This window comes from Phyllostomus hastatus, unplaced genomic scaffold (assembly GCF_019186645.2).
Source record: "Phyllostomus hastatus isolate PE091 unplaced genomic scaffold, TTU_PhHast_1.1 phas_contig_152, whole genome shotgun sequence".
Taxonomy (NCBI): domain Eukaryota; kingdom Metazoa; phylum Chordata; class Mammalia; order Chiroptera; family Phyllostomidae; genus Phyllostomus; species Phyllostomus hastatus.
Window position 1 is genome coordinate 12,846,387 of NW_025333622.1, and position 27,347 is coordinate 12,873,733.

At 43.6% G+C, this 27,347-nt stretch overlaps 1 protein-coding gene across 1 annotated transcript in view; it reads right to left on the reverse strand.

Annotated features, from left to right (window-relative positions):
- The window catches only part of PRMT8 (protein arginine methyltransferase 8), a 91,885-nt gene that overhangs the window by 18,757 nt on the left and 45,781 nt on the right, over positions 1-27,347 (reverse strand). Inside the window, exons 3-6 of the mRNA XM_045830573.1 lie at positions 21,500-21,655; positions 18,181-18,244; positions 5,361-5,503; positions 4,647-4,734 (exon numbers count right to left, since the gene is read on the reverse strand). Of these exons, the coding sequence (XP_045686529.1) occupies positions 4,647-4,734; positions 5,361-5,503; positions 18,181-18,244; positions 21,500-21,655 (451 nt within the window). The remainder of the gene's footprint in view (positions 1-4,646; positions 4,735-5,360; positions 5,504-18,180; positions 18,245-21,499; positions 21,656-27,347) is intronic.

A 27,347-nucleotide genomic window follows, 5' to 3' on the forward strand; every position in this document is an offset into this window, starting at 1 on the left:
CAGGCATCTGTGAGGCCTTCTGCAGCCACTCCCAGCCATGGGACCACTCCTGTATCCTCAGCACCTGCTGCACAGCTTCTGGCACTACACAGGCCCACAGATGCTCAGATGTAGCTTTTTAATTGAAATTCATTCCCAAATATTTAATGTTTATACTGCTTCACAATACCCGATGTTTAGTTTCTTTTTCAGGGATTAGTTCATGTCTTATGTCCCCAACCACACTACCCTACCTTCAGTTATTCAGGAGACAGATCACCCGGGACATTAGAACTTTTCCTCTCCTTCCTGCTGACCATTCATTTCCCATTAGCAGTTCCCATTGAACATGAGCGGAGCAGGGATGGAAGACAACACAAATCAAGCAGATTAATTTTTGTTGCAATTCTGTCTTGTCTATTGAATGAGTGAATGTGAAGTAAAGGACATTGGCTACCAGGAAATATTGTTATTAATTTTCTGTTGATTTAAAAAATAACATCAGAAGGATCTATGATACTTTTGTTTAAGGACTAAAATAAACTATTTAAAAGAACTGCACCATGGTGCAATGAGTGCAACTAAAGCAAAAACAAAGTGCAGACCTTCCAAAACTATCCACTACACTGACCACTTTAACTGCCTGGTAGAGGAAGAGATGTGTTCTTTTCTTGAAATACATATGATTCCTCTATCTCTACTATTTTTACTGGCAATTTGTGGCATTAATTTAAAAATTACAAGACACATGAAAAAGAAAAATAATGACCCATTACCAAAAGAAAAAAATAGTCAATAAAATCAGACTCAGAGGTAGCTCAGATGTTGGAATTATTCAACAGAGACTTGAAAGTACTTATACTAAATACGTTTAAAAATCTAATGGAAAAACATACACAAAAGTTACAGAATTTCATTGGGAAGTGGAAACTTTATAAAAAGGGCCAATGGAAATGCTAGAAATGACATAGTACCAGAGACAAAGAATTCTTGCAATGAGCTAATTAGCAGAATGGACACATCTATCAGGGGAAATAATGAATAAACTTGAGAACAGGTCAATAAAAATTATCTAAACTTAAACAGAGGAAAATGAACAAAACAATAGAGCATCCAAGATCAATGGGACAATCAAACAATTTCTAACATATATGTAATTGGAGTCCCTGAGGAAGAGAAAGACAATCAGGCAGAAATAAAATATTTGTAGAGATAATAACTGAAATTTTTCCTGAACTAATGAAGTCATCAGCCCATTGGATCCCAGAATTCCACAGAACCCAAAGTGGGATGGAAACAAAGAAAAACACACCTAAACACATTGGAGTCCAACTGATGAATATCAGTTGATGAGTGCTTTTGATGAAAATCTCAAAAGCAGCCGGAGGAAAAGAAATATGAAGTAGTGGAAAACAAACTTTACTTTTCATTGGCAAGAGCTGTAGCTACATCCTCTCTCCCCACCCTGGCCCCAGCAACTGGAGTTCTTCTGCCAGGGCTAATGGGACCGCCTTTGAGAAGAACAAAGCAAGTGCCGCCAGGCGCCACTTTCAGTTTCTCCTCTAGAGAGAAGAAAAGGTGTTTACAATAGTTTTACGTATTTTAGAGTCTCAGGAACTCAGCCAACTCCATGTATTAATTAGCCCAGAGCCAGAGACTAGAGCTCCGGAGTTTGGGGGTGAAAGTGGAGGAGAAACGATGGACAGCAACTCAGCCCTGCAGGAAGCACTGCCTCCACCCTCCAGCTGCAGGCACCACTGGCTCAACAGGCCTTCCTGTGCATTTTCCCATAAGCCAGGAAGCTGTGTCCATCCCTCCAACACTCAGCATTTTGTAGATTGATGGATTGGGTGAGATTCATATATTGGGTAAAGAATCAAACAGAATACTCACCAAGTTTCTTCCCAGTTTTGAGATTATATAACTCTCCTCCATAGTAGAAATTTTAAAGAAATGATTGCCCTCTCTCAGGTTTAGACAGTACACCTTGCATATTCATTTGCTGGCTTACTTTTATTCCTTCATTTGTTTACTCATTCACTCACTCAACCAAATATGTATTGCAAGCCTAGTACATGCCAGTCATTTGTCTCACTTTTTATGTATTCTCTAGTATTTGGTGAGCAAACTGAGGGCAGATTCTGTATTTCTCTCATTCTTGTGTTCCCATGTTGAATGTGGTTGAGAAAGGAAAGGAGAGGAAGGGTGAGGAGAGAAGAGGAGAGGAAAGGAGGCTGTTTTCCTAACAGTTTATTTTCTGAAAGGGACTAGGCATGTCTCACTCTCCTGCCCCACTTCAAGATTTTTCTCTTTTAGCTGGTTCTTCAGCCAACTGAAATTTGCTTACTATTGTTCCCTTAGCAACCAGAAACCTTTATGCTTACTTTTGATTTCAAACTCAGAGTAACCAAAATCTTCATTTATTTGAAACAGATTTCTAAATGGTTTTGCTTCCTTTTGTACAAACAAAAACAGATAATTTATAAAACACATTCCAATAGAAAAACTTAACAGTATTTTAAATAAACTTTAAATGGGTGTTTAATTTCTGATTCTGTTTGTTTTTTGACAGATACTCCAGAGCAAGCATTTCATAAGAAAAAAAAATTGGGCTCTTTTTCCATTTTTTGCTTCCTAAGACCTATGAAAATTGCAATAAGCAATGCAAGGCTGAATCACATGATCTCCAGTTCTGGGCTGGCACCTGGGTATCAGTACTGCCCCTAGTAGCTCTCAGAGCCTGCCCAGTCCTCTTCTGGCCCCAGTGGGCTCATCGCCAGGTGCACCTGCCAGAGGTTCCCAAACACAACCCAGGGAAGAGAGGAGGAAAAGATATCTTTGCTTCTAAGCCATGAGGAAGTTCCTTAAGGAGCTGTGCCCAGGGATGGAGTTCAATAAATATTTAAGTGCACATGAGAATGAAGAATGCACCTAAAGTTTCTCTTCAAAACACTATTTGGTACAGTTACACAGCAAGAACTCCAAAAGCAGCATTATAATGCAGGTCCAGGGCAAACTGCATCCTCTGTAGACATACATTTCATCAATGTTCACTGTTGAGTTGTTCCTGCAATCTACTGTGAGATCACATCTGTCCCAGAGTGTGAGCCACTGGAGGCCAGAAAGCATAGCAGTCAGGCTCCCTTGCCTGAGCCAGGAGCAGAAAGGAGCTTAGTGACTGACACAGTCAGAGATTAGACCAGTCTGGTGCCCTGCAGTACCAAGAACTGTTGTGTCCTCACTAATCCTCATGAAAGGGCTATAGGATTAGTGATATTATCTCTAACTAAGGCTCAAGGATATTAGGTAATTTGCTCAAAGTGACTCAGGTAGAACTTGAACCCAAGGCTGACAGATTTCAAAGCATGGTCATCTAATTGAGTCATCTTACTTCTCAATCCTCATCAAAGATTAGAAATGATGCCAGGGTGGCTGGAGGCAGAGGGCACAGAGCCTCAAACAACTGTCCCATTTCTGTCTTCTGATCCACCCTTTGATGTTATACTTCCAGAAGGGTGTGAACACACACAAACTCACACATTCCATAGCAGAGTCCACCTGAGGTCTTGTCAGTGGCACTAACAACTGTTCGATGGAAATTCTGTGAATCAACTTGCCATACTACTGAGTCTCAGTCTCTCAGGGTAGGAGGCATTTCCTCATCTGCTTGGACCGGGGCCCCTCCACAGTCACCTTGCAAAGAGGGATGAACCATTGGAGGGGCAGGAGCCCCAGATCTGCTGAGTTGATGGGACTTTGGGAGTTTCTGCCTCTCACTTTGGGCTAAACAGTGTATGTGATACTTATGTGAGGAGGGGTTCTTTGCTCCTTTGTCAAGTCTATTTCTGGTTGGGGACACATGGCCATTTCTGGCCTTATAAAAGGAAAGTTCTGCAATAATCTCATTCAGGACCAGGATTGTGTCACTGAGAAATGTTATCCTTTAAATTAAATAGAACAAAGGAATCCTTTTTGAACCAGGTAAAACAATGAAGATATTTTCTGGCTTTTTTCTCCTAAGAGAACAAGTTTTCATCTGATAAAGCACTATGAATACAGGTTTGGATATGAGTCTCCCTCACCGCGCACACACACATGCACATGCATGCACGCATGCACGTGCCACCTCTGTGTCTTCCCACCCCCACTGCTTCCCCCAAAGAACCTCAGAGAAGAATACACATTTTACTTAGTGTGAAGGAGAACCAATATCATTTTGATAAGCTTGAGTAGTATGAAGCTAGGAGTCAGAATGATTGGCCTGGCTAAAGACCTGTCACTTCTGACCCCTGTGGTAGACTTTTGGGATAATTAAACCTGCTGACTTCCAGCCACCTGACCTGCTATTCTTTGCAAAAGTTCAGCTTCTGTGGCTTCAACTTATTTTTCATTCACATTGCATTTATTCTCTCACCTCAGGACATTTATCTTATACCAGCTGTATTGCTTATTTTCTCTCTATAGACCTCCCACCCATGGAACTAGAGGAAACCATTTACAGAGAGAATGACCCAGGAAGAGTCAGGGGGACTCCACAGACACCACAGTGTGTTTATAGACTAGCAGCTCATCTCAGGCCCACTGAAATGCCTCCCACCCTAAATGGGCAAAAATAAATAAATAAATAAATAAATCACGGCCCAGTGGAGAACGAAAAGGTGACTTACAGTGGATTTTGAAGTCCTTGTACTGTCTGTCTTCAATTGCTACCACGTACAATGCTGCCCGGTCTGGAAACATAAGCCCTCCAGGTTTCTGTTGATGAATTGTGGGGAAATGGGTCTTGTAATCTATTCACCTGACAAAGACATCACATTTTGAACTGCACATAGAGTCACCAGACAGGCATCCCCTTGCCAACATCTCATTCAGCAGCTGTCACCTTGGCCAGAGTTAGGGCTCAGATGGCAATGCTCACTTTTTATTTTGGAGCAAGGAGAATTTGAGGGACCCAGGTGGAATCAACAGAGCCAATCAAGTGGCAGGGGTATGGAGGGGCAAGGATAAGTCCATTGTGGAACAGTGGAAGATGATATGACCTCTCAGCCTGGAGAAGCCAAGGTCAGAAGCACTCTTGGCTCTTTGGCAGCCATGCAACCCTAAGTATTTGTTGACCAGAATAACCTTTTGTCTTGAAAATACAGAATGCGTTTCTATTACGCAAAAGAAGCCAAGATTAGACCTACAGAAGAATATTGTGACAGTTGGATGCGTTGGACCCAGGGACAATCATTCTGTTCCATGAAGCAGATCTGGTTTAAAGAGGAGGAACTGGAAGAGGTGACCTTCTAGCCCAAGACCTATTCTTCCTAGGCTGCAGGGCAAGGGTATAGCAGCAAGACAGCCAGAGACCAACAGGGCAGAGCATGCAGGACACTTACCAGCCACTTGTCTCTGGCAAAGATGACTGTGTTGAGCATTGACTCATAGAAGAGACAATAGCCCATCCACTCGCTGATGATAATGTCCACCTTCTCCACAGGCAGCTCCACCTCTTCCACTTTACCCTTAAATATGGTGATGACTGGAAAATAAGAACGCCAAGGCCACACTTGGCAAAGCCAAATCTACAGGTTTTAGGCCGGTTCTGATTCTGCTTTCAGGATGGGACACACCTCACCCTTCACCATGTAGTTTATGAGAGAATTGAAAGCTAGTTGCATGTTTTGTCCCTAAAATGCATTGAGCAGTTACTATGTGCTGGGTTGTGCTAAACTCACAACATACACCATAATATGTAATCCTCCCCAAAACTCTATGATATAAACACTTTATTCTTATTATTTAGCACTAAGGAAACTGAGGCTTAGAGAGGTTACATGGTGGCTGAGAAATAGAACCCAGGTCTGATATGCCATGACTCTAATGCTCTTCTCATGGACCCCACCCTATGTTAGGCTCCTGTGACAATTCAAACCCGAAGAAGGCTGGGGAAACTCCTCTATTGCTCTTGCACCTGTTCAAAGCCAGGGCTCATCCCCCAGTGGATTCATGAGGGAGGCAACTTAGTGTTTTGACAAGAGCATGGGCTCCGAGTCAGAAAAACCTGGATTTAAGTGCTGGATAGTCTCATTATTAGCTGTATTACTTTCCACAAGTTACTTGACTAAACCAAACTCCAATTCCATACAGAACAACTCAGGAAAGTGACATCTACTTAGCAGGTGGTTGAACTGATGAAATGAAGTAACACATGTGAAGTACCAGGCTCAGGGCATAGACTCTATTTGGCATCTCCCACTTGTCAACCAGCCCGTAGAGAGGTGAAGGGGACAGGGCCAGGACCAAGCCCCTGCTCTAAATGGCTTCTGCTGAGTCATTTCCAAGACCCCCTGGTCCTTCTACAGCAGGAAAACTTCTTAGCTGGGTTTCTGATGGTTTGACATACACGTACACCTAATTTTGGAGTCTCTCTGTGTATTCATTGTTGTAAAGATCAGAGAAAACTCTCTCTTGGATGCCACTGTGAAATTGACAGGGTGATGGATTGGTTGGCTGGTTCCATCTGAACATTTCCTCTGAAAGATTACACATACTCATGCTCTGAAACTCTCTTTCTGTGTCATCTTTTGAAAAATTACACAATGCCTGAACTTTGCTGAGAAAATTGAACAATGGCCTGACTCAGGAGTTTAAAAAAAACAACCAAAACCAAAACTTACATCTGTTCTGAATCTGAGTTTCACTAAAATGAATTTGAATTGGAGGCTTCTAGATGGCAAAGGGCACACAGGTCACTGGCTTTATTTCCTGTCTTCACAGTGGGTAATGCAGGTGATGGAGTGCCCATTAGCAGTTTCTGGTGATGGTCTGCTCTCCAATATCTGGTATTTAATTAAGGCTTAAAAGATAAGGCCTCCTCTAAAAGGAGTCAGACACATGGCAGCTGTACATTGCCTTGATTGCTCTAGACTGAGGCCCAGGCTCATGTGACCCTCTGGGTTACTGCTCAGAAGCCCTACCTCAGGAAGGGCCAGTCATCTCTAAAAGGTTAGAAGTGGGTGGGAGCAATAAGTATTCAAGTTCTGCTACTCTGGGGGTTCTGAGACCCAAGGGCAGGAACTCAACCTACAGGAAGCACCAAGGTAATTCACAAGAGGACAAAGTAAAGGATTTTTGAAAATACAGATTGCCTAATTAATTTCTTATTCTGAAAAATAACAGACAAATATGCCTGATCCGCCTGTTCAGTCATTTGCATGTAAAGCCTGGTTCATCTTATTTTTGTAAACATTTTTAAAGTGTTTTGATGGCCTGCACTTTTCTCTGTGCACATTTCTTGAAGGCTCTCCCCTAGTGTCTGTGGGGCACAAACATTCAAAGATTACTACTGAGTGAATGAACAGATGCATTAGACCATGGCCTTTCTGTGGCCCAGGAAGATATCTTCTCCTGCCTGTGGTGCCCCATGACCTTCACCCTGGGTCCTTGTACAAGGTTGACCATGATGATTCCATAGACTGGACTCCAGTAAGATTGCAAGAAGCAGAAATTGATAAGAACTTAGAGTTTACTCTGACAGATAAGTATGTATGGAACATAACTTGGGTGCATGAGTGCATGAGTGCTACCTCTGTTCTCTGCACTAGCCCTCTTATTCATTTGCTGCTATAAATATAAACATACAGGGAAACAGAGATACAGTAGGTCACAGAAGAGCAAAAATCACGCTGTTTCTGCTTACAAAAAGGCAGAAGGAATCAATTAACCCTATAAAATGCTCAACAATCTGTGCCTCTGTTCATTTAACATCACTCTTCTGTAACCAAACGTTTCTCAGAGCAGACATGGCCCCCACTTGGCTTGGTGAGTAGATGGTCCCTTTGTGAAAGAGACACACCTCCCTTCAGTGCAGCTGTGGACTGGATTTCATGCCCCATCCATCCCCACACCCAGTTGCTTTTGTGCAGTGCCCAACCTGCACAACCTTATGCTGGGGTCCTGGTGGCAGACAATTTACGCCCTTGTTCCAGCTAGCCTTGGTTAAATAGTTTCTCTCCTTTGGGGCCTCAGTTTCCTCACTGGAAGAAAAAAAAAAGAAGGGAGGTTGAATCTGAAAATCGTGAAGATCCTTTGCAGTTCTTCCAAATTCTTTCATTTTTCAAATATGTATCGAGCATGTATAACATATAGTATTCTGCATGTTTAGGGACTAACAGACATCAATAAAGAAACTGCCTGCAATGCCCAATTCGACTCAAATTTGTACCAATTTCTCAAGTCCAATTTTTTTAAAAGAGGCCATATTGTCATTGTGGACCCAAATACAGTTACCCCGCTGTGTCATCAGGAGTAGTCTTTCTGTTTTCTGTAGTCTCTGCCAGTAACAACTTGAACTACGAGATTGTTTCCCAGTTTGCAAAATGCTACCACTTGTGGTGGGGTTTGTGGCAATTAATTAGGAGTTATTGGCCAGTGTATGGCACTGGGTTGACTCAAAACACTGTGTGGGAGGGTGTCTCTGCTCCATGAAGCCCCTTCAAAGGCATCTTAGCTACTGATCTTAAGTTTCTAAGCAGTAATGGGATGTGAGCTCACTCCTAATCTGGACCCCACATGACAAATACTGTGTCAGCTCAAGGTCGTACTGAGGTCACTCTCTAGTGCTGTTATTATTCCGTAACGTTTTATTCCATATGGATGATGGAAAGTTTGATCAACTAGCTATGATAGGACCCTGGCTTATAAATTTTAGAGTAATTAATCATAATTAAATATACCACAGGAAGCAATAGACTCCAGATTGAGATTTCCCCTCTAACTTTAAGTTTACAAATTAGACATTCTGATTTTGGGGGGTTGTTTTTAGTGGGATTATTTTTTCCTTCTGGCTTGAGTGGTTATTACATAAATTTAGTCATTCTAATTCATGGTCATTTGTTTAACAGTCTAGATATTTTTGTTTTGTTTTGTGGATTTTGTTGTTGTTTTTACAAATCAGGGGTGATCTCATTTGGGCCTCCAGCATGTTCAGCAGAGTCAGCGGGGCCCACAGGTCTATGGTAGTGGTCTCCCCATTGTAGACCCCTCGCTGTTTCCCAGAGCGGAACCTGTCCCACAGGAGAGGGAGGGGCGTGAGCATGAGGCCAGGGAGCACGCTATGAGATGGTGGAGCCTCTCCAATGTCATTCCCCCACTTAGCACAGCCACATACTGCCCTCTGCTCCCCTGCCACGCTGCTTACACACCCATGATGGTGACAATCACACCACCTGCTGCACACCTTTTGAGGGCCTGATTTACCTCTAGCCTATGATCTCCTCTTAATTGTCTATTTTATCTTCCTATTTCCAGGATCCAGCAGAGCACCTGACTTCTTGTGAACATTCAAAGATTGTTACTGAATAAATGATGGATGAATAAGCAATTTTAGTAAAAAAAAAAAAGGGTATTGGATTGAGAGATAAATGGTTTTTAAACTAGTTCTAATTATGATAGTAAAGAATTACTGGCAGTTAAATCGCAGCTTACAGAGTGATTTCACATATATTGTCTCAACAATCCTCACAGGAAACTGTGAGATTGGTCTCATTGTTCCATTTGCCTAATGAGAGAACTGGAGTTTACAGAAGTCATAAGGTAGAGCCAAACCTAGGCCTGTTAATGTACAAGTTACCAACCTCCCTGAGAGTCCTTTCTTTCAACTGCAAATGATCAGAATATCCGACTCACCCACTCGTGGGACTGTTGTGCACACCAAGCAAGTGCTGGGGATGGTGGGAGGAAAGAAATCAGAGAGGCCAAGGACAACCCATCTTTTCCCTGAAGGCTGGAAGGGTTGGCTGGTAGGGTGAGGAGAGGTAAAATCATTGTAGAGGTAGAACCCATCAGCCCCACTGCGGCTTCCCACCCTTGTCTTCTCCAAGGTCCAGATACTTGGATAAACCTCTTACAAGGTCAGACTCCATCCTATTCTTAAGCTAGTGGTGATGGGAGAAAGAGAATACCAACATCATTATGCTCAATATCTGCTGGCACTTGTAACATACCCTGCAGCCAACAGACCCCATAACTGGAGTGGCATAAGTGAGCTCTGGGTGCTAGGTATACTCAATATTATAGAAACTTAAATACCATTCCCCTCTCTCTTCCCAAATCCTCTACTCACCCACAAATATAGGGCTTGAGGTTCTGCCTTGTCCTCAGTGCATAATCTGCCTGGCTTCATGCCCTAGCCTGCTCTGGCTCCCTTGAGGGCCAAGGGTCCCATCTGCTTAGCTGGAGCTCTTCGGCTTTGGCCAGAGCCCTTCCCTGGTCAGAGCTCCTGCTTGGCATGTCTCCTCCATTAGACACTGGCTGGACTAACACTCTGGTAATGAAACCGTGCCTGGACTGGTCCCCACCCCAAGGTGTCACTCATCACTTAGAACCCCTAGCACAGGGCACCTGGGGCAGATGATTCTGTGGGCTGGGCCAAAAGGGAGGGAATTAAGAAGGGGGTGGTAGTAGACAGAGTGGGTGAAATCAGTGGGAATGTGGAAGGTAAAAAAGCTCCCCTAGGCTCAGGGATTCAGAAAAGCATGCTAGGTTTCACTTACCAGTTATAGATGGGATGGGCAGAACATGTCTTCCACCCCAGAAATTTGTATCAGCAAGTATTCTGTGTAAACACCCTTCCCTCCACTCTTAGCAAGCCGACCTCTCTCTTGAGTCTCAGTTTCAATGCCCTCATCTCAGAAAAGGGCCCTCTTCCCAGTGCTGTGCTGTTCAGTGTTTAACAACGGGTTCCATGAAGGGAAAAAGCCACTGCCACCACCCAGTTGAAAGGGGGTGCCCCATTTTTCTCAATGACTCCATCATTCTTCTAAGTGCTTTCACAATTTTAATTCTACTGTGACATTGTTTGTTCACTGGTTTTGATGTCTGTCTTCTCTGTGAGACTGTAAGCTTCATGAGGGCAAAGATCTTGTCTGTCCCATTCACTGTTGACTCCCCTGTGCCTGGCACAGGCCTGGAGTGTTGCACAATAATGCCCAAAGGAACAGGTGTGGGGAACCCAGTCCTGAGACTGTCAGCTGCCTGCCTCCTGAGCAGCTGGGAAAGGAAGTAACAACTGCAAGGAGGTACTAGTATAGGTTCATTAAGAACCATTACAGCTGACTCATCTCATGTCTTCTTTTGACAGGACTATTAGTTGAGTTAATAAGTGAATAATCACAATACTTAACATTTATTGGTTGCTTACTTCCCACCAGGTACTGTTGTGTTTTATACAGTGGCATGCTGATACACACCCAACAACTGGCTCTCCAGGAAAGAAGCTCTGATTTTCACATTTGCTGATTTCTGTGGTGTAGGTACTCCTGCTGCGGCCAGCTTCAAGACACCACAGCAACCTCATTCATTCCACAAATCTACTGACAATTTAACAATCAGCTCTTGGGATTGTTAAATTGTCAGTAGATTTGTGTGACCCTCACAATGACCTTATCAGGCACACGCCACTATAATACCCATTTCACAGATGAGGAAACTGAGACATGGAAAGGGAGTTTGACAAGACCTTGCCTCCATGGCACCTTCATGGGGAAGGTGACAAATGATTTTGTGTGTTCATAACTGGCGACCTAACAGAATTCCAAGGTGCAGATTAAGAGCTGAGTGTGCACCAGCTTGAAGAAGCACCCACATCCATGCCAGGGCACCTATCAAAGAAAACAATGACCTCAGAGAGCAATGCTCTGTTTGTAAGGACCAAATCCAAAATGACTGTAAAATAAGTAAGAAGCAGGACTCAGTTTAGATTCCAAACATCCACAGGTTAGGAGCTACAGCTTGCTGGTAACGTAGGCAGTTGTAGTGGATTCCAGCTCGGTACCAGTGTGATATGGCCCTTTCCACAACTGCTCATGGAAACAGAAGCCACATCACTACAAGTACAGCATTGGGGCCAGCCACCTAGCCATGTTTATTTCTTAGCCTGACTCTCCAAGGCCGAGAGAGATGCTGAGGCATGGCCAGAAGAAAAAGTGACTGAACCCAGCACAAAGGGTAAAGGGACTGGGGTGTGCAGCCTGGGGGTGTGGGAGGCAGGCAGCCATGTGAAGGAGTCTCCCCACTCTGTCTGGCTCCAAAGGAGCATGGGGAAGGTCTCGCAGAGGCAGAATCCACCTCAGTGGAAGGCAGTGCTTTCTAACAATCACGGCTCTCAGAAGACTGGCAGTGAGAACCCTGTCCAAGGAACCATGCCGCCACTGGGTGACTGCAGAGCAGAGAATTGCTGCAGGAGCAGACAATTCAAGCACCATCTATAAAAGGTTTGGAGCTATGTGGCCAAGAAAGAGCAAGTGTAGAATGTTAAACCTGAAAGAATCTATAGTTCATACCTGTTAAGCACCTACTACTCACAAGGCCCTATACTTGGCACTTTACATACTTATCCCTAATCCCCCAACAATCTTGCCAGCTGTTCATTAACACATCTCTTCTAACAGGAGCAAGCAGCTCAGAAAGGTGACATGATGTGACAACGCCCTCCCTAACATTACATGGCAGAGGCCCTGTTGTCCACTGTCACCCAGCTGTCGTGCTGTGCTCAGGCCCCTTTTGCCCACAACACACCTGCTTTAGGGTGTGCACAGTAGAACAGAAAGGAGGGATATGCTTTTTTCTTTTAGTTTTCTGAAAAGTAAAAAGATTATACTTTTTTTGTTTATTTCTAGAGCTATAAAAATTGTATCGATCCCTGAGCTTCCGTGTCAAATTTCACAAATGAATCTACCTTTGTAAGCATCTTGGCAACTGGTTTCCTTGGCAGGGAAAGAGAGAAAATGATCGTTGTCAGTGCCGAAGTCACAGAGGAAGCTGTGAGAGGGTGTGGGGCCATGCATGTGGAAGCAGCTATGTGAGGGTCGCGTGGCCATGGCCACTACAGGTGACTCCGTGGAGGTGCGTGGCTGCACATGAGTTATGTGTCCTGAGCTGTATGTAGGTGCAGAGGGAGAGAGATTGATTGATTCTGGGTGGCAGGTATTTTATGTCCTGTGTTGTTATTTATGTCTTTACACCTACACTCCTGAGACCCACACAAATGCTGGCTGACGCAGCATCTCAAAAGCATTTCCATGGAAGCATTTGTGCAGTTAAGCTGTCCTCCTTCTAGTACACATGCCATGGTGGATGAGCTGTGCAGTCGATGGGACCTTGGTTACCTCACTGGCTCCACCCCACTGTTGCTACCCGGGGAGGAGAAGGTGAAGTCAACTCTGCCTTCTTTTTGTCCCTGGGACTGGAGTCCCCTCCTCCTCTCCACAGAGTATGTGAGGGGCAGGAACAGGTATAGGGCATGGGGCTGGCTTTCACTTGAGGACAATTGTTTGTCCTTTGCTTCAGTAACAGAATCAAGTGTGAGCCATCAACATATGAAACATGGAACAATTCCATCCTAAAGCCATCAGGTGGAGCTGAGCAAACTCAACCTCCATGCTGCCCAGGGAGAGGTGCGGCATGGATATCTCAATAGTCCAGTGTGAGGTGTTGAAACTTGGGAAGGCAAGGGCAGCCCAGCACCATATGCCGGGGTCGGAGTGGAGTGCGCAGGGTATCCCTGGTATGGGAGGGTGACGTGCAGGAGCCCAGGGGGGCCTCTGCACAGGAGGGTGGCCTGACTCAGCCAACTGGAGCTTGAGCGGGGAAGAGAGGGTACCCTTGCAGGAGGCTGCCTGGCACAGGGTGTCGGAGCTTAGCGCCGGGTGACAGATGCAGCTGCATGGCGGAGGTGCTGACAATGGGAGGCTGTTTATACACAGAGGGATTGGTCTAATATGTAAACATATTCAGAATAATAGGGTCCAGAGTTTTTACCCTCAGAGAAGTGAGTCACAAACATGGGAATGGGAAGGGCAATAGAAGCTAGATACTGTGGTGCTGGATTAGAAGAGGTCTCACATAAACTCATACTTGACAACACATACGGATGGAGATAGAAATGTATGTTATGTAAGTGCGTGTGTACACACACATTCTTTCCACTGAGACAGCCTGGGAGTATCAGCACCCTAAAATCAGTGAGCCCACCTAGCCCTGGGTCCTCATTTTTAGATGGAATCCACTAAATGGAATCTAGTCTCCTTGGGGAGATGGCTGGTTCCAGATCAGAGGTGTGGAAAGCACAAGATAAGCCAGAAACATTTGTGCCAGAAAATACGAAAGCTCACAAAAAGTGAAGGAGACACGTCAAAGGGCTTGGAAACCAGCTTGAGGATGCTACCTGTGACCAAATCAGGGACAATTTGAGTATCAAAATAGGTACTGATAATGGGAAATTAATGATGAGGAATGAAATGTTTACATGGTTTTAAAGCACTTCTCCCAGAAAATCTTACTAACTTGAAGAGAGAAAGAGTAGCTTTACCATGCAGAAGCCTAACAGACATCACTGAAACACAGAGTCAATTCTGTAAGTAGCCGGACAAATCAAAACTGCATGCCTCCTGCTAGTATGCAATGAGAGAACAGCGTGCGTCTGTGGCGTTCCCGCAGGATGCGTCACCTGAACTCAATTGTGAGGAAGAGTCATACAACCCAAACTTATCGGCATCCACAGGACACTGGCCAGTGATCTTTCAGTGTCGGAGGCCATGAAAATTGAGGAAAGCCTGTTCTGGCTTGACGGACACTAGAGACATGATGACTAAATGCAACGGGAGCTCTGGAACCAAATGCTTTTGCTATAAAGGATGTAATTGTAATGACGGCAGAATTTGACGAGGATCTGAGCTCTAGATAATGACCATGTACTCACGTTACAGAACCTCCGGATTCTGATGGTTGCCCTGTGGCTATATAAGAAAATGTTCTTGTTTGTGGGCAACGTGCATTAATGCTTTCAGGGATGATGGGCATCATGTCAACAACTTACTCTCAAATGGTTAAAACCTAATGCAGCTATATTTGCACCTTGTTTTTTGTAAATTAGAATGTTTCAGAGGTTACGAGAAAGAAAAGAAAAAGGAAAGGAAGGGGCATTTAAAAGGTTATCTGAGTCTGAGGCAGGGGAAAGGAGGTGGGGACCACCAAGTGTGAACCAGACGGGGTGATCAGGGGGTGCACAATTCTCTTTCCTGGGAGCTTTCAGAACCAGACTGCCCTCCTCCCAAAGGTCGGGGACCTCTCAGCTGCTGTTAGTCCCCTCCCACTATGGGTCTACCCCACACTCTGCTACCAATGGTGCAGGGCAGTAGCCCTCTGCAAGCCAGAGGAGATGAGCCCAGGGGGCTGCAGTTCTGGGCCCTAAGAGCTGGCAGCAACAGAGGCAGATGAAGAGTTAAGGGTTGGGCAGACCCTCCAAGGGCAGGAATTGCTGTGCATGGGAAACCCGTGCAGAGGTAGGGAAATTGTCTAGATCTTCTTTGAAAGCCTCTTAGAGCCCAGGGCTGACACTCAGTAACCCTGAGAAGAAATCTGATTCTGCCTCTATCGTAGTTTTCATTTTTAGGATTGACAGACACTCACTGAGCTTCCACATCAACTTTAGGAATGAGTACAGGAATGAGAGCTGAAACCAAAGGCTCTGCCCCATGTCTCCCATCCTCAGTTCCCACATCTGGTACATAGGAAACCACATGCCCTATTTCACGGAGTTAGGAAAAAGGGAGGTCAGGTGAAAACATGCAGATACCAGGCTGTGTCACCATTGTAGAGAACTGTCATTTTCTTTTTCCATCTTTAGTAGACAAGTAGAGAGGTCATCTCTCTGTCTTTCCTACCCAGCTCAAGTACTTTCCTGAGGGGCATACATAAGAGATCTGGCCCCCTAAGTGAACCAAGAGAGGTTGTACGCCAAGCCCCGGGTCAGTGGTATCTGAGCAACGTTTCTCCTTCTCTGGCTGGAAAGGGGCTTCTGGATCTCAGCTCTGCTCATGGCCCCGCAGATGTTGCTCATCCATTACCCTGGCCTTTTTCACTAGCACTCATCCACCTGTACCCCCTTCATTCCCTCACTTCTTTGTTCACTGAATTTAGACTTCATGGTCCATTACTGGTGTAACTCTGGCTCCTCCCTCCTTCTGTGTGTCCTCCCAGCAAAGCCCCTTTACAAGCAGCTCTCCCTCCACTTGTGCCCAGGCTGCTGAGCACAGTATGAGAACTGGGCTCACTGCATATCTATGTCCATGCACCTCTGACAAGCACTGACCTCTAACAAGTGCTGACTGCCCCCCAGCCATCCTCACTAGTGCAGCATGTTTGTTTTCTCTCCCTCCCTTCCTCTGAAAGTCCATTCTATTCCTTCTCATCTCCCTCCAACACATTTACACCCCTGCACTCCTGGTCTTTTCTGCCAATGACTGCCTCATTCTTCACTGAGAAAATGGAAGCAGTAAAGCAGGGACTTCCCACCACCAGCACACCTCCACCTGGACCCTCATGCCCCCCTTTCCCTCTGTTACTGTGGTTAAACTGTCTCTACTCCAAGAAAAAGACCAACCCTCTACCTGAGCTTTGCACCCCAGGACCTCCTACCTTCTCAAGGTCCTTGCTCCTGAATTTACTGTTTCTTCTACCTGCAAATTTGCTCTCTCTCTACTGGACCATTGAATCATACACACATATTTTCATATCTCCTATCCTTAAAAAAATAACTTACTTTCTTGAGCCCGCACCCCCCTGTAGGTACTATTCCATTTTTCTGTTCCCCATTACAGCAGTGAGGACTTATTTATAGTCTTTACTCCACAGCCTCTCCCTAACCTACTCTAGCTGGACTTTAGTCCCCACCTCTACACTCAATCTGCTCTTGTTAAGAGCACCAGCAACCTCCATGTAGCCTAATTCAACGGTCACTCTTCTGTTCTTATCCTACTTGAGCCCTTAGCATTCCCTATAGCTGATGACTTCCTACTTCCCTTGATTTCATGGTCCTCCTCTCTTCTGAATGTCCACCAGCTTCACTGAATGTATCTTCTCAGCCTCTCTGCTGGCCCGTTTCTTTCTGTAGCTATGCTTCATTCCTAAGTGACCTCATTGTGTAGCTTTAAATACCATCCGTATGCTTAGGACTCCCAAGTGTGTATGCCATGATCTGACTCTCCCTGGAACTCTAGACTTATGTATTCAAGTCTCATTCAACATGTCTACCTGGATATCTAAGGGTTTCTCAAACCTAACATGTGCAAGAGAGAACTCTGGACTTCTTTCTCCCTCCTGTCAACCCCATGACTCCTCTACCTCATCTTCCACCATCTAAAAGTTAGCCCTTGGCTAACTCAAGGCAAAAAAGTTAGCCCTTGCTCCTGTCTTTTCCCCATTCCCATATATGGTCCACCAGCAGGTTCTCTTGCCTCTATTTCCAAGCATAGCCCAGGGGGTCACCCTCTATTCCTCCAAGGTCACCACCTTAGTCCAGACCACAACACCTCTCCCTGGAGCACTGAAATAGCCTCAGACTTTGTCTGCCTACATTCTCCATAGAGAATGCTTTTCCTTTGTTTAAAAGTCTCAAAAGCCCCCCATCATCCTTAGAAATTTATTTTCTTTGTTTGCAAACCCTACATGATCTGGCCCCACTCAACACAGGGCCTAGTGTCTAAATCCCATTCTGCTGATTGATAATGGCTGAAAGATACAAAGACATCTAACAATCAGGGGCATTTGTGGACATGAGTGTGTTCAAGATAGGTTCCAGAGGGAAGAGCCTGGAGAATGTTGCAACACATGGGAAAGGAGTAAGGAGAGAAAGGGAAGGGAATGCACTTCTATAATCAGACTACAGCTTGGAAAGGTCCCGATCTCATAGACAACCCAATTACTAAGCAGCAGGGCCTGTGGGCAGTAGGACACCACATTTCCCCAAAGTCAGAGTGTGGGTCTGCCACTGGGTCAGAGTCTGGGTGGGTAGAGGTAGGCCTGGGGGTTGTGGAGAGGGAACAGGAGAAGGAGGAACAGCTGCCATTTTGAAAAACTCAATAGATTGTCTATATCTGGGGCCAAGCAGAGGGCATGGCAACTAAGAATTTAGCCATAGCCTGGACTCACAGGAAGCTGAACTGGACAAATGGGCCTTGACTGACGTGACAGGGATTTGGAATCTCAGAATCCCATGACCACAATTCTGCTAACAATGCCTCAGCTAGTCTCCTCCTCCTCCCCAAGGCCAAGTGCTCTGACCTCTCCTCTCTTATATCAGTCTATGCCATCCAAACAAGGAACTATAGCTCCCCTCCCCGCTCTATCCATGGGAAAACACATGGAGGCATGTCTTACTGTTGTCCAAATGGTTGGCCTTAATGATCTTCTCTGAGTAGTCAGAAATACTGGAACATTCAATCTAGAAAGGGTACAGAACAAAGGAGCAAAACATCAAAAATATGACCAACACCAATTTAATGAATGGAGAAGCTGAAGGCCACAGGGGTGCAATGACTTGCCCACAGCTGTCACTGTTTATTTCTGGCAAATTAGAAACTACAATGCAGCCCTCTCAACTTGCAGGCCAGCAGCTCCTCCACTAATTGGGCTGCCTTTCCTTGAGGCTGGAACCCGTCCTATGCTTTGCGGTGAAGGGTCCCATGTCTGAGGTGGGAGCCACTGTCCTCCCAAGAGAGGATGTAAGACCAACCAGAGGTGCTGTGAGCCTCCCTCAACATCACCTTCCCATCCTCCAGCCCTCACTGGTTAAACTGGAAGCATTCTAGGACAAGGGCCTTCTGAAAAATGCCAACTAAGGGCCAGTCTTAAGATCCTTAAACACACACACACACACACACACACACACACACACACACACACACACACACACACATTAACTGTCACCTCTTCTGCAGTCTCCACCTTTGAAAGAATTGATTCTTTTGAATCTAAAAGTTTTTCCATGCTCCTAAGATCTCCTGAGCAGAGGGCTGAGGTATTTGAGGGATTAATCAACCATCAGCTGAGAAAAGGACCTTGTGGGAGTAGCAGAAGATCAAACCCCTGCTGGGGGGTAGAGGTCCTAGGCATGCCAGGGAGGGCCAGCAGGTGCTGGAAACAGAGTGGCAGCCTCCAAGAGCTGTTCTCACCTCTTTAGCTGGCCTACAGAGACCAGCCTGCATTCAGGCCCTGGGGCCCCCCTCACCTCCACATTCAGGCCCAACTTCAGACTGCCCCCAGGGCCTTGGACATTTAGCACAGGGGCACTGAGCCGGTTGCTGGCAGCTTCCATCAAAGCCATCGGGAACGTGGGGGCACCTACAGGGTCAGGAAAGCATTGCTCTGGTAGAGGAGGCAGGCACTAGCCAGGACTCAGACCCCAGAGGACCCACGGTTTCCTGAGCTACCAGGTCCTGTGGCAACAGTTCTGTTGTTGGCAAGACTGCATTTCTCTCCTCTTCTTTCTCCTGCCTTGCCATATTTTCATTCCGTTTGCAAGAGGGTACTGAGTTTAGTCATAAAGAAGATGGGATCTGGAGCCAGACAGCTTGGACTCACATCTGGCCACTGCCACTTTCCAACCGTGCTTTGGTTTCCTCATAATGAACTCACAGCCCCTGTTTCGCACGGCCAGTGTGAGGCTGCAGTGAGTGCTGACGGGCCCTCCGAAAGCCACAGGGTGTGTGAGGCTGCATTCCTGCTCGCTTTGCTCTCTTTCTTTCTTTGACCTCCACCTTTCCCTTCTCCCATCTTTTTTCTTTACTCTCTCTTTTTTTCCCATTTTTCTTTTGTACTTCTAGTTTGCTTTCTTTCTCCTTTTTGTTGATCTCCCTCCCATTCCTCTAGCTTTCCTCTGAGTCTTTTCATCCTTCTGTCTATTGTCTCCATTTGCTGTTTCTGTCAATTTCCTCAGTCCGTCTGTCTGTCTCTTTACTGCCAACCAGAATCCCCTACTGGAGAAGAGCTGTGGGTGGAAGGGAGAGCCTGGAACAGGAGAAACTGTGAAATGAGCCATCCAGATAGAAGCCCAGCTAACTGTGGCAGAGCTGTTTGTAAAAGAGCTATTATAGCAAAAAAGAGGGAGGCAGACAGATGGGACGAGTCACCACCACTGGAAGGGACGGTGCAAGAGCCTCCTGACAGCTCCTTGGCTGCAGCCCCCGCCAATGTGGAAGCCAGTGACAGGTGGCCCTGCCTCTCCCTGCTCAGCCCTTGGCTCCCAAGTGCCCGGCAGAGACGGGAGCTGAGACGAGCTTTAAAGACAGCACTGGGAAGGGAGGCCCTTGGGGGTCAACACATAGTCTCACAGCTCAGAGGCTGTGTGAACTCATTGGAGGTGGAGTCTCATTGGACAGGAGGCCCCAGTTTGATGAGGAGGGACTTGTAAAGGAAAACTGAAAGGAGGATGGGGCAGTACCTGTGATGATGGCAGAACTTGACCTTGGGCTTCAGATTGGCTGTGTACCCTAATGTCGAGCCTCAGCTGACATTACATCTTTTCTGGGCATCACAGCTTTTCTGGGCAAGGCAATAGCAGAAGTGCCTTGGGGACAGCCCAGGTTTCCAGAAGATCTCTACAGCCAAGACCCAAATGCTTTGCGGGTCAGATGTGGGGAGCAGTTCTGTCCCTGCTGAAGACTTTGGGGCAGACCTCTGAGTTGGGGACTTGGAGGGCTCCAGTCAACCTGGGAGCCGGGGGCTCTCAGGACAGTGTCTCTTGACCCAGCTAAATGCACAGAGAATAAAGCCCCACCAAAAGCTGTCCGGCTCCCTGTGAGCCTCTGCAAGTGGGCTGTCTTGTGCATATGCTGTGAGTCTGATTGTAGTGTAACTTTAATTTTGATCAAGATTAATTCCCATTTCCCAGGCCTAGACTCACTGCACTTTTTAAATGTCAGGCAGCAGCTTGGAGCTCTCCTTTTCACAATTTCTTCCAAGCTCCAGACTCTCCCAGCATCCAGTCCTCAGGCTGTGAACAGCTACATTGTGGGAGCCAGAGGAAGGCTGCGAGGTTTCCCTGGGGGTCAGCCTCCACCTCTAGCCAGGGAGGTTGCAGCAGCCAGAGTAGCAGAATTTAGATTTATGAAGTTCCCTTTCAAGGACAAAGAGGGTTTTCTTGTTGTCATGTCCTAAGGCCCTTATCCCAACTATACTCGTAAACACTGAGCATCTGTCATATTCCAGGCACTGTTCTAAGAATGTTACATATGTATTAAACTTTTTACTCCTCACAATGACCCCATGAGCAAGCTACTGTTATCATGCCCATTTTATAGATGGGGAAAATGAGGTCCAGAGGAGTGAATTACCCACGGTCCCACATCTCGTGAGTTGGAAAAACAGATTCAAGCCAGAGCTCACATGTGGAACAATGGGGCACTGCCCCCAAGCACTGTAAGGTAATGATGATCCTGAAAGTATTTCTGAAAAGTTAAAAATCTTCTGCAAATGTCAGCAGTTGCCAGGGCAAGCAACCAGGAGCAATGCCCAAGTGACAGGGAGCCATGGGAGACTGTCCTACCTCCTGAGAGTTACACTTGATTTTCTCCTTGAGGGTGTGATCTCAGCAAAGAGACGGACCAGCATTTGTAACATTTCTAGGAAGGGCCAGAGAAGGCAGAGGGCAGGGCCAGCTCGGCAGAGGCCAGCATGAGGGAGGGAGCGGCATGCTCACCCCAAACACCTTCTTGGCTCCTGCTTTGGCAGCAAACATGGAAAGGATCCCGGTACCACTCCCAACATCCAGCACCACTTTGTCTTTGAACACGTGCTTGTTGTGGTACATGGAGTTCCGGTAAGTGAGTGTCCGCACCTCATCCTTCAGCATCTCCTGTGTGACAGGAAAGGAAAGTCAGTGTCAATGCACTCAAAGCTCCTGGGAGTACACTGGGGCAGGGGCCCCAGGACTGTCCCGCCCAATTCTTCGTGGATGTTGATGATGCTACCAGGCAAGCCACAGAGGTGTACTGTGGGGCAGCTAGGCCAGAGGCCACCTGCAGCATTAGAAACAACTCCAGCCCCAAGCAAATAGCTTTGGACTATCAAAGGAGAAACTAATGCCCTGACCTGGGAAAGCTCCAATTTACCAAAAAACAAAATAAAGTGTCAGTCAGGTACAACATGAGAGATTCAAGTTAGATCTGAAACAAAACTTTCTGCCATGGTGAGAGTGCTGTCACTGAACAAGTTATTAAAGGAGGTCTTCTGTGTGTATACTATTTTTGTTTGTTTTTAAGAATAGAAAACAAGTTCCTTTATCTATCATTATTTAAGTGCTTTGTGGTAAGAAAGAAACTAGATTACCCATTACAACTGCCTCTAGCACAAGGAGAACACAATTAATCTGCATGTGGTGATGAGGCAGGGTCTTCGTCCATTCAAGATATCAGCAAACATTCTAAGTCATCACCAATAGTATTGACATTTTTTGGTGTCATTTTACTATAACTTTTAGTATAACTTGCACACAATAAAAAGCACAGATTTTAAATGTATGGCAACGTGTAAGAATTTTGACAAATGTACATCTGTGTAACTACACCATAATCAAGGTACAGAACATTTGCATCACCCCAGAAAATCTTTCATGCCTGTTTGCAGTTAATCCTCACCTCCACTCCAGACAACAAATGATCTAATTTCTATCACCAAAGCTTCCTTCTGCCAGATTTAGAACTTCACATAAATTGAATCTTATTACAATATGTACATGTTTGTGTCTGGTTCCTTTTGCTCAAAGTTTTTGAGATTCATTCATTTTCTTGCATGTCTCCAAGGCTTGTTCCTTTTTTCCTGCTGATGCTATTGCTCTTATCCTTCTTGTTAACTAATATTCCACTTTGTGACCATACCACCGTGTATCTATCCATTCACTTGTTGATGGGTATTTGGATTGTCATGAATAAAGATGTTACCAACATTCTCGTATAAGCAATTTTGAGGATGTATGTTTTTATTTCCTTTGAGTAAATACATAGAAGCGGGTATTGAGGGGTCTTAGGGTAGGTGTTTAATTTTATTAGAAATTGCCTAACAGGTTTTTAGAATAGTTGCATCATTTTATGATCCCACCAGTAATGTGTGAGCATTCAAGTTGCTTACATGCTGGCCAGTTAATCTTATCAGCCTTTTTAATTTTAGTTATTATTTTGCAGTGATTTTCAAACTTTTTCATCTCATGGCACATATAAACTAATTACCAAAATTCTGTGGCACACCAAAAACTATATTTTTTGCTGATTTGACAAAAAATATGTATAATTTGATTCATTTACACTGAATGGCTATTGTTGTGTTGGCTGTTGTCATATTTTTCTTTGACAATCTAAGGGAAAAGAGGTCAGTGTCTCTGACTAAAGAGTCAGGTATCACATGTTTTAAAAGTTCTTGTGGCACATGGGTTGAAAATAGCTATTATAATGGCGACTGGTATCCCATTGTAGTTTTAATTGCATTTCCATGGTGGCTATTGACAGAGATAATTTCTTCATGTGTTTATTGACTTTTCGTGTATATCTTCTTTTGCAAAGCGTCTGTTCATCCAATTTCTTCTTGAGCTATTTGCCTTTTCTTTATTGAATTATATCAGTTTATATTATTCTGGAAACAAATCCTTTGTCAGATATACACATTGTAAATATCTTCTCCTAATCTGTGATTTTCATAGTGTTGTCTTCTGAAAAGCAGTTTTTAATCTTGATAAAGACCAATATTTTATTTTTTTTTCTTTTATGATTCAATTTTTTGTTCCCTGCCTAATCTTTGTCTACCCCCAGGTCACAAAAATATTCTCCTATATTTTCTTCCAGAAGTTTTATAATTATAGCTTTTACTCTTAGTTCTATGATTCATGTCAAATTATGGCATATGGTGTAAGTTAACAAATGCATTTGTATTTGTATGGTATACAAATTTTGTGTATGGTGTAAGTTAAGAATGTGAGTTCATTTTTTTTCATACAAATAAGTGGCTCAAGCACCAGGGTTCATTTCCCCACTGAGTCACAGGGGGCAGATCCTTTGGAACAATACTTCCTTTGTTTCAGTTGTGTTGCCACCTTTGTCAAAAGTCAGTTTACTGTACATGTGTGTCCGCTCTGATCTGCTCCATTAATATGCCAGGTCAACACTCACTTGACTACCATAGTTTTATATTAACTTTGAAATAAAGTAGTGTGAGTCCTCCAACTTAGTTCTTCTTTTACATGATTATTTTGTTTTTTCCAGATCCTCAGCATTTTCATATACATACATTTTAGAAGCAGTTTGCTAATTCACACAGAATAGCCTGCTAGAGTTGGTTGGAATAGCATTAACTCTATAGATCAATTTGGGGAGAACAGATTATCTTCACAATATTAAGTCTTACAATCCAAGAACACTGATACAGCTCTACATTTGTTTAGTTCATGTTTAATTTCTCTCTACAATATTTTATAGATTACAGTGTAGAGGTCTTGTATTTTTTATAATATTACATAGCATATTATTTTTAAAAAATACTACTGAAATGTACAGCAGTATGGATCTCACAGAATACTGAATGAAAGATATAAGGGAGTACATTCCATTTATGTAATTCCATGTATAAGAAATTAAATCTCAGGCTAAACTAATCTGTAGTGATAGAGGTCCAAATGGCAGTTACCTTAGGAGAGGTGCACTAACTGGGAAAGTGCACCGGAGGAACACTCTGAGGTCCTGGGAATGATCAGGGTAATGATTACACAGGTATGTATGTATGCAAAGTTCAAGATATACACTTACGATTTGTGAACTTTTATTTGTAAGTCTAACAGTTGTTTGAACAAATAACCTATTTGAGGAGGTCTTGTATTTTTCAATTAAACTTATTCATAACTATTTTATTTTATGCTACTGTGTATGATATTTTTACATTTTTATTCTCCAGTTGTTAGTATATATATTGACCTTCTATTTTTGCAGCCTTGCTTGCATCACATATTAATTCTAGTGGGACTTTTCTTGCATGTTCCTTTGTTTTCCATGTAGAAACATTTTCATCACTTTTGAATATAGACTACTTGACTTCATTTTTCCTATCTGTATGTCTTTTATTTCTTGTTCTTTCCTCTTGCTATACTGTACTGATGAGGATGGCCATTCAGTAACATATTAGAATTGGAGAAGACAGGCATCCTTCCTTCGTTCCAGTGATCTATAAATGTCACCATTGAATATAATTTTAGGTGGGGGCTCTCTATAAATCTTTTATCAGACTAAAAAGTTATCCTCTATTTCTAATTTTCTGAGAGCTTTTCTAAATCATGAATTGGTGCTGAATTTTGTCACATACTTCTATTGCATTTGTTGAGATGATTATGACTTCTCTCCTTTATTCTGTTAATGTGTTGAGCTCCAAAGATTGATTTCAAATGTTGAAACAACACTTTGTCAGGATGCATTATTTTCTTAAATACTGCTGGGTTTTGTTTACTAATACTTTGTTGCAGATTTTTGTATCTGTATTTGTAAGAAAGTAGATCAGTAACTTTCTCTTATCTTCTCTGGTAATTAGTTATGCTGAGTTAATCACAGAAGTTAGGAAGTTATCTCTTCATGCATTTTCTGAAAAAGTTTAGGTGAGATTGACATTTTTCTTCCCTAAATGTCTGATATAATTCACCATTAAAATCATCTGGGCCTCCTTTTTGTGGAAAGATTTTAAATTATTAATTCAATTTATTTAAGAGATAGAAGGCTATTTCCATTTTCTATGCATTCTTACATCAGTTTTGACAAGGTATTTTTCTAAGGAATCTATCCATTTCAGCTCAGATGTCAAATTTATGGGTATAATATTGTCATAATAGTCTCTGTTGAGTGTCCATATGATCTGTAGTAATGCTACCTTCATTTAGTTATAATCTGTTTCTTTTGATGTTTTTCTTGATCAGTCTAGCTAGATGTTATCAATTTAATTAGCATTTTCAAAAAACAACTTTTGGCTTTGTTGGTTTTCTTCAGTGTTTTATTTATACTTTGTTGATTCCTGTTCTCATCTTTGTTATTTCTTTGCTTTGACTTACATGGATTTTATTTGCTCTTCTTCCTCTACTTTATAAAATGAAAGCTTTGATCATTGATTTTATACTTTTGGTTTTTTCTAATAAAAGTATTTAAGCTATAAATCTTCCTCTAAGATTTCTTTAACTCCATCCCACAAGTTTTCATATGTTGTGTGTCTTAGCTCAGGCTGCTATAACAGAATACCACAGACAGGGTGACTTAAAAAACAAACATTTATTTCTCACAGTTCTGGAGGCTCAGAAGTCCAAGATCAAGGTGCCATCAGATCCACTATCTGGTGAGGGCCTGTTTTCTGGTTTGCAGATGGTTGTCTTCTCCTTGTATCCTCACATGCCAGAGAGCAAAGCAAGGGAGCAAGCCCTGTGTCTCTTCCCAAAAGGCACTAGTCCCATTCACGAGGGCTAACCCTCATGCCCTAGTTACCTCCCAAAAGCCACACCTCCTAATATCATCACATTGTGGGGTAGGATTTAAACATATGAACCTTAGGGGGCACCACATTTGGTTCACAGCATTGTGTTTTCACTATCATTCCATTTTGAATATTTCCTAACTTCTTGTGATTTCTTCCTGACCCTGTTCTCAATGCTGCTTAATTTCCAAAAATTTTGAGATTTTCTAGATAAATTATTGCTTTTGGTTCCTAACTTAATTCTATTATGATAAAAAACATACTCTGCATGATTTCAATCTTTTGAACTTCATTGAGATTTTTTATGGCCCAACATGTGATTTATACTACTGAATTTTTCAGTGTGCACTCAACAACAATGTGAAGTCTGTACATTGGCAGTTCAGTGTTCTATAAATGCCAGTTAGGTCAGGTTACCTGATTGTGTCATAAAACTATTCAAATTTTCTCCAGCCTTGTTGATTTCTTTGTACATTTGTTATATCAACTACCAAGAAAGAAGTGTTAAAACAAATTTTTAACCATGGTTGAGGATTAGTACTTTTCTCCCTCTAGTTCTGTAGATTTTGCTTCATGTTTTTGAAGCTCTGTACACACAGATCCAAAGACTTTAAAACATGTCACCTTGGCCACCTGAACTACATTTCACAGACTTCTCTTTCTTATGTTTCCAGTTACAATGGGTCACGAGAGAGACTCTTGTGAGACTTGGAAGGCACAAAGGAGGAGGGAACCATTTTATAGTACACACATGTCATTGCTGATGTGTTGATTCCATATTCGTTAGCATGAAGCAGCAGTTGCAATTGTTCTGCCTTCAAATGCAGCTTCTCTGATTCCTAGGCCAGGTTTATGTGCATTCAACTCTAGGGTGAAACACCCTAGCTCTATAGGATATGTTTGCCACCAAGGTCAAAGGCAATAGAATGAATATGTGTTTCAACCTGTCTTAGCACATTTTAGTCAAAATAAGGAATATAATGTGGTGGGTTGGTTGGTTGATTACTGCTAACTTTGCTGGAAAACTTAGAAAAAGACAAACATGAGCACAAGGATTTAAA